Source organism: Antennarius striatus, chromosome 23 (assembly GCF_040054535.1).
Source record: "Antennarius striatus isolate MH-2024 chromosome 23, ASM4005453v1, whole genome shotgun sequence".
NCBI lineage: Eukaryota > Metazoa > Chordata > Actinopteri > Lophiiformes > Antennariidae > Antennarius > Antennarius striatus.
The window spans coordinates 11506604-11519500 of NC_090798.1; the positions used below are offsets into that span (position 1 = coordinate 11506604).

General features: G+C 42.3%; 1 protein-coding gene across 4 annotated transcripts in view; it reads right to left on the reverse strand.

The window, feature by feature from the left end:
* The window catches only part of LOC137590866 (receptor-type tyrosine-protein phosphatase delta-like), a 109697-nt gene that overhangs the window by 45894 nt on the left and 50906 nt on the right, over positions 1-12897 (reverse strand). For all 4 annotated transcript variants that reach the window (XM_068308684.1, XM_068308682.1, XM_068308683.1 and 1 more), the window contains exon 4: positions 11563-11704. In XM_068308684.1, coding sequence (XP_068164785.1) covers positions 11563-11704 — 142 coding nt within the window. The remainder of the gene's footprint in view (positions 1-11562; positions 11705-12897) is intronic.

Sequence of the window (12897 nt, forward strand, 5' to 3'; positions counted from 1 at the left end):
TGAATTTAACTTGTGACCTGATTGTCATGTTTTGCAGAAGTTGTGGTATTGATTATCTGTAAGTGAGTAAGTAAGAAAAATTACATTTTCAACCAGATGCCAAGCAGAAAGCCATTTTTTTCCCTGTGTGTGCCACATTTGCAGTTCCGCTTCTAATCAAGAGGTTGGGTTTTTGACATGCCAAAAGCTAATTAATTACCACTTTGGGAAGCATGAGCTTCATCGTGTTGGAAGTGGAATTTGTAAACTTGTGCTTGTAATGCATTTTTTTTCAAAACGTGTACTTAGAGGTTCTTCTATTAAAACCAAGGCGTCATTTAAGTTCAAACCCTAAGATGAAAATAAGAGAGCGCTCTTCCTTAATCGGTCTAGGAGAGAACTGGAATCTCAAGGACAGTCTTAGACAAGGGCGCTCTCAGCTGTGCGGATCCATACTGTATATTCAACAATGGATCTACACATTAAATGAGATGGAAGGCGAGAGAAATGCTGAAGTCACCTTCCGAGAGAAGTGCTGAGCACTGGCGCTTGATATAAAAAGACTCCCAATGACAATTTGCACACATTAGCCACTGCCAGGCTATCAGACCATATGAGTGTGTGGTGCCAAGTATGGGAGGGGAACGCATAAAAGGACGTTGGCTCAAAAAGTCCCTCAGTTAGCAGATTTCAGCTGAAGACATAAGGCCACTGGACATAAACTCAACCCATTAGCAGATTGTATCTATTGATCACCCGTACCTGCATGTGAGCTCACGTGACGTCACCTATGACAACGGTGGCTGTTTGAAATATGTAAGTGAAGTATAAATTAACTTCTCAATTTCTGTGTTGTAGCGGCTTAAGTGACGATATCAAGCAGTGACTTCCTTGTTAGCACTATAATGAATGAAATAAGGCTAACTGAGTTAAAGTTAATTTTTAGCAAATTGATTTATTTAATGGTGGCCAGCAAACAGGGGAAGTTTCAAACTAAATTTGCTATACTTTGTTCTCTTATCCCACATAATGATCCTCACCAGTCAACACTTTTAAGTCGTTTTTGGTCGATATGTCTTTAAATTTTGCCAAAAACTACAAAGAAGCTTAAGAAGAAAACAAACGTGCGTGGCAGCAGATTTTCCGAATGACTCCATAAAAACATAAAAAACCCTTTTCCGGTCACATTCTGACTGTGGTTACTGCGAGGATTAGATTCAGTCCGACCCTTTGCTTCCCAAGCGGAACGAGACTTTTCAACCCCGCGGGGTGTGGGGAAAATCCCCACACGACCATAATACGATATATTTGTTGGACGTATTTGAGTGGATACAATCTCTTCAAAGAGGCTGTCACAGGTCACTTGTTGTGACTGGCGCTGGAGAAAAGTGCGCCTCAGAAACGCATTGTTGTTTTGGAATTCCTCCTCCACAAAGATGCGGGATTACGGAAGCGTGCAGATCTCCTCGATACGACACTCCTTTTTACTCCGCTCTGAGTATTATTTTTACCCCATTTAAGAATCAATATTCTTCATTCCACCCCTTCTAAGATAAGATTTTAGCCAGCACAAAAACGAGCCACAAAACACTACCCATGGAGTGTGACAGCAGGGCTTATTTTTCATAGCAGCTTGAGCAAAAGCCATTTTTTTCCCCATCACACCACAGCATATAATTTGAAGTTTTGGAAGACGCTGATTAAAGCTCTTTCCGTGCTCAAAAATATCCCTGGAATGTGGGGGAATTTTTTGCAGGTTTGTGGTGCTAATCGTGTTGATCACACGCTGATCTCTCGCTGCTAACAAGGACGTCTGCAGGAATCGGGCTTGTGTCATGGCTTGCTAACGCATTAGCAGGCCTAGATTGAATTAGGATTTGGCGTGTTATAAACCGGCGAAAGATAATTAATAAGGAGAACAATTCCATGCACACAGTTTAAGGTGACGGATGAAAGATTTGAGCAGAAACATCATAGAAAATCAGGTCCTGACAAGCACAGACAAGTAATGAAGAGAGTCTTGGAGCAGTCTGGTCTTTAAGGCTTTATTTTTTGATGAGATTGTTGCTTTGAAACAGAAAAAGCACTGTTTACAGTTTACTAAAAATTCTCCTGAACTTAATTTATACATCCAGATTCCTCTTCGACTCGGTTTTTTCTTTTTTCCAGCTCCAGTTCACTGACGTATTCATTGTTTTCCGGCCGCTTTGGCATGGCAGAGAGGCCGCTTAATTGTGCTTTTCTTTACACTCAAACAAAATTACTCGACCAAACATAAGAGCTCTTGATTAACAAAGGCAGACAGCAACTCAATTTGGTGCCAATTCCATGACGGCATCTGTTCTATTTTTCTTTTTCACCCCACCACTCTCTAATGCTTCTTACTTTACCCATTTTGTGCCATAGTTTAACCAAAAAAACCCTACATTTTCTTGCATTTTGGTAAGGATTAACATGAAAAACAAAAAGCCCATCCCTGTTTTATCAGCTACCTGCAGCATGGTGAAACTACCACAGACCTGGACTCTACTCAACACTGATCCATCATTCTACCCATAAACCCCTGAGGTAAAGCTTGTCCCCACACTTTTGACCACAGCACTGGGGCATTTTAATATCTACCTGGAATATCTCGTTTCCTTTCGTCACACAGACATTTGACGACATAAATCTAGTTGACTCACTCAAGTAAAAATCTTGTTTTCCCATTGAGTTTGATTCGGAACAAGAACACATTACATGTGCAAACAAAGAGACACAACCTAAAAGTCTGAATGGGAACACAAGGGTTAAATGCGTCACTAATGAGTCTTTTAAAACACAAGTCAGTCGTTATAATGACTAAAAAAAGAAAATATAACATCATGTCGGCATATTTGCTGAGCAAAAGGAAGAAATGACGAAATGAGACGTCTAACTATTTTCCAAATGCCCTCAGAAAATATAAAACCTATATTTATCATGTTGATAGATCCCACTGATATTTGGCACATATGCTGTCCAGTGTAAATAAGATTAGTTTTCCCCTCAGAGCTTCCTTTAAGCTACATTTCCCCCCAATAAGCCCTCTGGCACCTGCACAAGGTAGATATTGCTTAACTAATCCAATAATGGGCAACAAAATGCTCGGCGAGTCGGCCTAATAAGGAACACACTAGCGTGCGGTGGACGGACAATTCCACCTCCCCGAGTCGTTTTTTTCTTCTTCGTCTTTTAGACGATTGAACTCAGACTCAACCTTTTTTAAATCGTCGTAGATCATGGCGTGCATTTGGACTGATGTGGTTTTTATGATTGCCCCCGCCTGGAAAAGACCCACGTGGATCTCACATGTAAGGGCACGTCTCAATTATACGCCTGAGGCTATGGAGCTTTCTGTTTTTTTGGAGGCTTAGACAAACTGATATGAGAAAATGTTGAATGGAAAGCATGACTGCTTAGATTTACCGACACGCCTGCGCGTGACGTTTGCAGGTCAGAAACCGATCCTGTTGGATCCTGCAGAACGCAGCGGCGTTTGTGTTTTTAATACAAGTCTATACGATCTTTCTATCTCCACCGACGATACGTACGTATGTTTCGGTCTGATATCGATGGGGTTCAGACCTTTTATTTTATCAGAACCCTACTTCCACAAAGAATTCTATCAATCATCTACACTACAAATAACATCGCAGACATGAGGTTGACCTTGGATAAAAAACATTATATTATCTTGTATAATATTTTACCTGCTAAATTCCAATGAACTTGAAAGACTTAAAAAAAACAAAAAAAACCCAACCTAGACCATCATTGGTTCATTTTTGCAAATATTCCATATTCTGCATTTGGTGGAGTGAAAAATTGGTACTTCAGTGTAATTAAAATGAGCAGCAAGCCTGGTGGAAGTATTCTTTGGTTTAGTTCATTAGCAGATTCTACAGGTATAGAGCCCCCCTAATGAATATTACCGTGAATATGCCACAGTTGGCTCAAACAGCTAATTCCAATTTACTGTAATGGTGTTTGAAGAGAAACAGGCCCACTCCAAGTCAAAGTGCCATTAAGTCTCACTTGCTTGGTGCCTCTAAAAGGGAGCTCTGAAAGGCAGTTCGGTAATTTGCTGAACAAATACAGGCTCTTTGAGAAAACTGCTAAAACCCGAGGGCGGACAACGACGGACCATCTAGTACCCACTAAAATTTTATTACACCCACGTTGCCTAAAGCAGGGAAAAATAGGAATGGCTTGTGAAATACTATCCAGTGTGTTCCTTAAAACTCCTGTGATGATGAACCTTGGAACGAATTATAGGAGGAGGGAGGTGAAGGCGTGGAGGGCTCTCATAACCTGAGGTTCACGGCACCCTGTCTCGGTGAAAAATGGCATCTACTTCCCCCTTGCCCTGCGCTGATTGTTTCCTCCATAAATCCCCTTTGAGATTGTGTAATTAATTGAATGCTGCTTATTTGCCATTTAAAAAAAACCCCCAACAACCCTCGCCTAATGCCTGAGATTATGAGGGAACCGTTGTACAGTCCATCTATTTATCTTAAGGCCTGTTCCCTCGGAAAAAAAAAAACCTTCACAGATGAACAATCAGAACTATTCTCAATCCTCCAGCCTGCCATCTCTCATAGACATTCTTTATGGCCGTCGCTACTGGGGCAGATTGGATCAGCCAAGCAGAGGGCACGCAACAGAGATGTACGCCACTCCTGGCGAGGCGCCCCAACCTCTCCCTAGGCCCCATGTCATTCATAAACATGACGGATTAGCTGTGATATTCCGCCATTTACAACATAAGCGAAGGGAGCGGGAGGAAGAGCATGAAAGTGAAGCGCGAGCGTTAGTGTCGGATGCCCCCTTAGGGGTAACGCTAAAATGGATGGGGTAAAGAGATGAATGGGAGAGATGAGGCAGGAAGGGCGAAGAGAGGAGCCTTCCTACTGCAGGCCTGGCTGGGCAAGCAGAAAGGCAGGCAAGACGCCAGGCTCAAAGCTCCGTTTACGCTCAGATGCCTCCCCCCCCACCCCACTTCTTTCGTGCTTTACCGACTACATGTCAGCTCAGCCAGATGTACTGTAAACATCACCAAGGGAGGAGGTGGAGAGACAGAGAGAGAGATCGCCCCCACCTGCACCTCTCTTGTCTCGCTGCCTTTGTCTTTGGCGTTCGCCTTTATCGCCGGATTCGCCCCTCCCGATTCCGTCAAAGGCTCATCTGGGGCTTTAAAAAGATGCCCCATGTTAAATAATCTCTCTTAATCTTTCTTTGTCTGTCTCCCACCTCCTTTCCCTTCTGTCCTTCGCACCCCTCTACCGGATTTCACTTTGCATATTCCATTTGCTGGTTGTTACCTTGAGCAATGATTCCATTAACTCCAGAAAACAGCGCCCCATTTATTTAGAGTTGGGGAAGGAAGAAATAACTTTTTCTCTTGTCATCTTATCTGCCATCAGCATTTTTTCCCCCGTTATTATTATTATTATTAATATTCAAAAGGAGAGAGGGAGAGAGACAACTATTTGACAATGCTTTGAGCTATTTGTCAAACATAAAGCTAAAATGAATGTCGTTTATTCTCTCAACTCCTTGAGACGTACCTTTACCAAGACGCTTGGTTTTATTTTTTAAACAGTCCATCAGCGCACATTCGATCGTCTTGAGGGCATTATGCATTCATAAATAAAGACAATGTGGCAGGGAATATACAAAGAACCACACGGTACCATCTCCTTAGAGATGCCTCAATTCCCTGATACTCCTGTCTTATTAAAGCTTAGCCCATATGTCGTTTTTATTCAGACTCGTTCATCGTATATTTACCCTTTTACCACCAACTTGGAAAGACAATATGTTGCTTAATGGCTTAAAGTTGTAAAAGGCTTATGTTTAAGTAAAGTCATTGTTGAATCATCTAAAGATAAGATGATAACGGCCAGAACTTGGAGCCGAAGCAGACTAAGGAGAGTGTCGGTGAACAGGTGAGTCTTCCTATCGGGCAGGAAACAAAGACAGAAGGCAAGACTGTGAGACATTGACTTGCTTCATTAACCTTCATGTAGCTTCCATTCAGACGCAGGGAGGTCAGTTTGATCAAACGGCTGGTTTACTTGTTTTTGTTGCCAGTCTCAAATCTTTGGAAAGTTTCAAGACCCTTCACGTATTCGTTAGAAAACCGGAAGAAAACGTCTACCACAAAAGTCCTCTGCTCTTCAATCACCTTGAGTTCTTTGTGGGCAAGGCTACCAGGTATCTTCACGGTACGGGCTGAGACTAAACCACTTGAACAGAGTATCGCCGGGCAAATAAGCTCTAAACGTTTGGGGAAATCGACTCTTTTGCCCAAAAAAGGGGAAAACCTAACACCATCCATTTCAATTATTGATACAGTTAAAAGCTTGCTACAAGAGAGGGGAGTATAGAGATTATTCATGCTTGCTAACGTCATGCAGGGAGAACTTCTTGTCTCTCAAAGAGCCCTAATGGAAAATGGGGTTATATCAGGCCTTTCAAATTTAGCAGACATGCATTCAACCCAAAAGTGACTGAGAACCAATGGATGTCGCAGCAGGCAGTTGGCTGCATTATTCCATAATGGAAATGGCTATGCTGAGGCCACATATGAGATTTGACAGATGGGTTTGCAGCTAAAGTAACGTGCAATTATAATTTTAGGATGGTTTGGCCCCCGTTTCCTTTTCGTAGCCATAAAATATGCCATTTGTCTTTTGAGACTGTCTTTACTGTGCAGGATGTAAAGTATTTACAGCTATAATTACGACTAAAAATCCATTTTTAGCATTATAGCTCATTCCACATTGTTTGGTTGTGACATAAAAATAGACTTTACATCTTAAAATGTCTCGATCGTTTGATGTTACGAACGACCCTGCAGTCTGGAAAGGAAATTCCTTGAGACTGTAGCAAAGATCAAGCTAACATCGCCATCCCTTGACTACCAGTGCAGCTGAAGACCATCACTCTGGTTTATTTTGACGCGACACACACACACGTGCATATGAATGTGCGCACTTATGATTCGAAGATCGAAGGTATTGATTCGCAAAGGAACATTTATCAATGCCAAAATGTTTATTAACTGCTGAAGTCCATTTCATCATGGTATAGCGTTGCCGGTAATGTGAGGTCAGCGCGGAGGGCAGGCCAAGGGGGAGGGTAAGAAGAAGAACAACAGGAAAAAAAAATTGTTTGAATCAATAATTATTAATTCAAGAAGCTGTGTTTAATTTGAGTCAAACTAATAGTGAGCAACTAGACTTATCAATCATAAGAGTTCACCTTTGTGACTTTGAGACTTTTTCCCAGGCATTACTCAGACTATAAACTCTAACATCCATTACGTTGGCGGCGGTTTTCCCTTAAATCATCCTACATACTATCCAGATACTGATTGGTTCCCACAATTAACAACATGGTAATGTATAAGGACCATCATGGTGGGGGGGGGGGGTAATTATATCTGAGACAAGATCGATTTCTGTGAGGACAGTCAACTCCGTCTTTTTAATTACAATAATGAATAACTTGTCAGCAGGCGCTCCATTTTTGCGACGTATGAGAGAGTGAAAGTTAGGAGAGAGGCATCAAGTCGGTATTGGCCATATCCCAAGCAATAACTCTGCCTATGGATATTTTATGACATATCTAATGGCCATGAAGATAGTTGATGGTCTTTGAAGCTTATCCTCGCATACTTGGGAGAGAAAAACATGTCTGTGTCGGAGAAAAATGTCCTGCAAGTTCAAATAAATTACTTCCTGACATGTGGGAAACCTTGTCAAAAAACGTAATAGGCCACATAATGTACAAGGATATGGTCAAATTAAAGGTGTTTCCACCTAAAAGTGGCTTTTTAAGCAGTTTGGAATACCTTCATTTTGTATTTAACAAAAGACTTTACCTCCCACGGCGAGTCAGCAGCTCCATTTTTGGAGAAGAATGTGTTTTCCGAGCAGAATTGAGCGTTCCGTGTGGCCAACCAGGTCTTACCATCTATAGAGCTCCTGCTAGCAAACCAGATAATTGTATGGTGGCTGCTGGATCCTCAATCTCCCTCTTTTTTTCTTTTTTTCATTTTTTATTCTATATTCTCGAGTACTGATCTCAGGAACAGTAACTTACAATGGTCACTCGCTTCATCCCCCCTTTTTGCATCCCTTGCTCCGGCAGTCCCGAGACAAGCTGACACAGCATTTATCTTGCTAAGCAATGTGAGCATGCGGAGCGCCTTTTGTTCATCTATCACTCCGCACTTCCAAAGGAAAGGCATTATGCATCGGGAAAAACGGCGCCCAGGATGAAAAATGACGGCAGGCAATGAGTATTAACGTACGTTTTTTAAATTATTCCTATCAGTTGCTGCTCACATTTTTTTCTACAGGTTTCGCCAGCGGAGTTTACTTTGAGCATCATCCTATGGAGATCAGGGAACGCCGCTTGGAATATAAATCAGGCAGGCTTTTGGTGTGTTTTATTAAGTGCGGAGACCATTTTTCTCACAACAATAACAAAGAGCGGATTGAATGCATTGTCTATGAATAATCACTGATTGTGTAGCGGCCCTTTCAGTGCATGTGGAAAGATCTGTCTTGGCTACATGGCTTTGACTGTGCCATCGCGCTATTCCATACAAATGGAAATGATGCATTCTGTTTTTCCGTCACAGGAGAGCAGTTTCCCATTTTCCGCTCCCACTGTCAAGTTGTGCACAGCTGCATAAGTTTGCACACTTGTCTGTGTGCGTGTGTGTGTGTGTGTGGAGAGGAGGAGGTTGGGGGGGCAGGAAATGGCTGTTGACAGCATAATAGGAGTATGAGGATGCAATATAAATCCTTAATCATGCCTGAATCATGAACTGGAGCCCTCAAATCCAACACATCATTTTGCTGCCAGTGGACTCTGCACCCTGTGAGGCAAAGCTGGACTCATTTTCCTTGTCTTTCTTTTTTTTGTTTAATTATATTTGCAAGCATCCAGAAGAAAATCCAGCTGTACTAATATTTGCAGTGACGGATATACTCGTTGGAGATCCTCCATGGGAACGCTTTCACAGGCAAAAACCTCTCATTGAGGCGTTATTCATAAATTAGATCAAATAGCACTTGAGCGAATTCAACATTCCGGCCGTGACACTCGAAATGCGCCGCTGCTTTTCCTTTCTTCAGCCCTGTCATTCTCCATTACGACCCGAATCAAGACGTCCTTAATTCAAAGACACGAGTCGCGTATGAGTTGGGTCGTCCTGTAGTTAATCAGAGCAAAAAAAAAAAAAAAAAATCCATACTTCAGGCCGATGCCTGGCAGATTTAACTCGGAACATCATTACGCTTCAGGATCGGCCTTTCATGCAAATCTCCTTTCTAAGCCTGGAAGTTCATTACTAATGGTGCTTCCCATCAAGTTAAAGGACCATCTGAATACTAATATCCTCCCTTAGTTTGGATTTGTCACCTCAAGTCTTCATGGCATGGCAATTACAACAATGTCCTGCCCCTCCGTGGAATTAGGCATCGCCCCCCCGTGGTGAGCTTTTCCTCAACAGATGCTTTGCAGCCATTTCCACAGACCATTGGAGCCCAAATGAAGTAAACTAACAGTCACTTTATATGTATTAGTCCTGCTGTAGTGTCTCTTTGCTGTTTTCCTAACCGTGCGTCTTTCAAATACCGCATCAAGCACTTGTATGAGTTTCCCCAAAACGAGAAGATTTTCTTTTTTCTTTTCTCCAACTACAGTTTAAATGATGAGTAGCAAGTCATCAGTGCCAACACTTATGGCACCTTATGAAGTCTTTTTGGAAGGAGTAAGCTTTTTATCCTAAATAATGCATGCAGCATCCTTGAGGTAACCTTGCGTTTCCTCATACAGTACGGCACACTTCTTCAGGAGAGTGGGAAACCATTGTCATACTGGAAGAGAGGAAGTCAGTCGGTCGACATCTCGAAGGAAAGACTGGACGGTCTGTCGACTCTTCCCTGATGCCCATCAGGTTGAATCTGGATTTGTGTTTAGGGTTTGATGAAACATCCTTAAAGTCACTAAACAGATGTTTTGTCGTATCCAATTCAGCCCTTGACTAATATTATTTTACCTATGGTTATTTCTTCAATGCTTGAGTTGGGCATAGGTTGAATGGAAAGTCATACAAAGCAGAAAGAATTCAACACGCTGCCATAAATATCTTGTAGATAATTACATAAATTACTAACAATTCCACTACTTTCCATTTGGACAGGGAGCACATATTTGTATTTGCACCAAAAGCCAAGGAATGAAAGGCTGCTTCCTGTTTTATATTTATTTTGGTCCGCGATACGCCTCCTCTCGCCTTCAATAAATTGACAGGGAAAAAGGGAGAGCCAGCAGAGGAGCAAAAATGGAAATGGTAATAAACATGCTAATGCTCGGCCACGGAGCTGGGAGAGGAGAGCGGCTCCTGTACTCCGCACCACTCCACGATCTGGAGACCGGTAGGAAACGTGAACGATATCACAAGCGAGCGCGCACGTGTGCACGCTCGCTTTTGTGCTCAGTGTAAACAGCAGATAGCTGCATGGGAACGTGCCACCTTGTCTTTCAATCGGCATCTGGAGACGGCCTTTTGTTGGCTCACCGGTGAGATATAAAGTGGGGAGGGTGGCTTCAGAGACTTTTTTATTAATTTATATAGGATGGAAGTGCCCTCTCTCAATAGGAACTCATTAGCCATGATGTGCAATTTTTGCACATAATGGAATGTATTGAGGCTCCCCGAAACCTTATTCTAATGCCATTTTCTCCCCCCGCAGCCGAGGAAGTCATGTTTTAGAGAGATATTAAGCAGCCTTTTTGAGCTCAGGGGCCACACATATTTGCCTTTGAATGAAATGTTTTGTGTAATCAAGATAAAATCGGGTGCTTATTATAAAAGGGGGTGCTGTCAACTAATTTGATATGTGTCGCCTGACTTCCACTCCCACTGGAGGGCGCCGTGGCGAAAACAGAAGCGGCTGACCTTTCCTGTCTGGTGCGCTACACGTGTTTTTTTTTTTTTTCTTTTGCCAGCTAATAACGACGGTCCCTGAGAGACGACGGCATTGAGGTAACCCCGAAACAAGAACACAAAGCATTCCCCTCCCCCCCCGCATTCCCCACGTAACACGATAACGCGGCACGTTATTTTGCGCGCGGTCAAACGGATATCAAAGCGTGGAGATGAAAAATGAATGATTTGAAAATTATTGCTGAGCTTTCCATTAAACGGCTGCAGGCCTCGGAATGGATGGTTATTTGCATAATTTAACTGGCATCTTAATTATTGTGTCAGGGATATGTATGCAAATGACTTAAGTCACTTAGAGATGGAAAGTTACTTGGCTTAACGGCTAATGGACTAAATCTTATCGAGTTAGAAGACACAACGTGAGTGTAACCAGATGCCCCTAAACGGGTACGACTGTGCGGCGCCACAACGAGAAGCAAAAAAGACGGATCGAGAGCATTCTTACCTGGTTCAGATGGTAGAAAACCAAACATGATGGTTGTGTATATGTGTGTTTTCTTTTGGGGGAGGCGGGGCTGTCGAGGTAGACCTACCACGTAAAACAGTGAGTCTGGTGGTAGCGCTCGTCTCTCCAACACTGTTGGAGGCGACGCATTCGTATATGGCTTCGTCTCGGGGCGTGCGCAACGGCTGAATTCTTAGCACTGAACCGGAGCCGTCATCGAACTCAATCACCTGCAGGTGCGAGAGACAAGATAATGTTAAAGGAGATTTTTTTGGTTCACAACAGATGAGGGACCTTCAACAGACAGATAAATATAGACATCGAGGACATTTGATGGTGACACGATGTGCTTCCTATGACAAACAAAGCTGCTGTGGGTTGGTGTTTTAGAGAGTCGTGAGCATTGTGGGTATGTCCTGAGTATGTAGAAATAGTGACTTCAGTAAATTTCCATTGGTAGAAATCTCATTTTTTATTTCAAGTTACTGAAAATACGTCATAAGATAAGATATGATACAAGATAAGATAGACTTTAGTTATCCAAAACTGGGAAATTTAAATTTCCCAACGTCATGAACTTTTATGCTCAGATGTCGAGCAAATGGTCTAGATTAACTGTGCAGATTAATTGTGCAGATTAACTCTGTGCAGTAAAAGAACTGATGAGGCTGACTAACTTTAAGAATGGGGGAAGGTTACCTTTGATCCTTTTGGGGTTTTTTTTTTTACTCGCGTTTTTGCTCTGATATCAAGTCGTATATACAAATTTCAAACCCACTCTTAAAGTTAACACTCTATTCTTTGGGAAATGCGGCACACTGATCGTGTCGATGGGACAGAAACAAGCACAAACAGTTAAAAGTGGCTTGATTAACGGTTGAGGACAGTTGTACCATGGGGGGGGGGGTGTGAGGTAAGCGGTACGAAAGACAGGGAACGACTGTATTGAACGAACGACACATAAAATGCTCACAAACAGGTGTTTGTTGTAGCTTATTCAGCTTTTTTTTTTTTTTTTTTGCATGCTAAATGTTGTATACTCACTGATTTTAGAAAGCCTGTGTCATAACTCAATCTCTTTTAAGCATAGAGGTAGATTTTAATAAATACAGGCCTGGGAAATCGGCATCACACACATTCGCGCACACACACACAACACACATAGGCCTATGGACATTTTTGGAGTTAAAATATATATGCGCACGTGTTAGTTAACATTATACACTTCAACATTTCATTGGCCAAGCAAAGCAGCGGCGATGGCATTCAAGCTGACAGCAGGTGATTGCCTTGAAATAAAAGAAAGGAAGAAAGAAAGAAAGAAGCTTCCTTCCTTCGTCAAAGCGAAAAAGGTAAATTAGAGAGGAAGTTGTGAGACTTCAAGGAGGAAATGGGTTTTTGTTAGAAGATGAGGCGCCAGCGC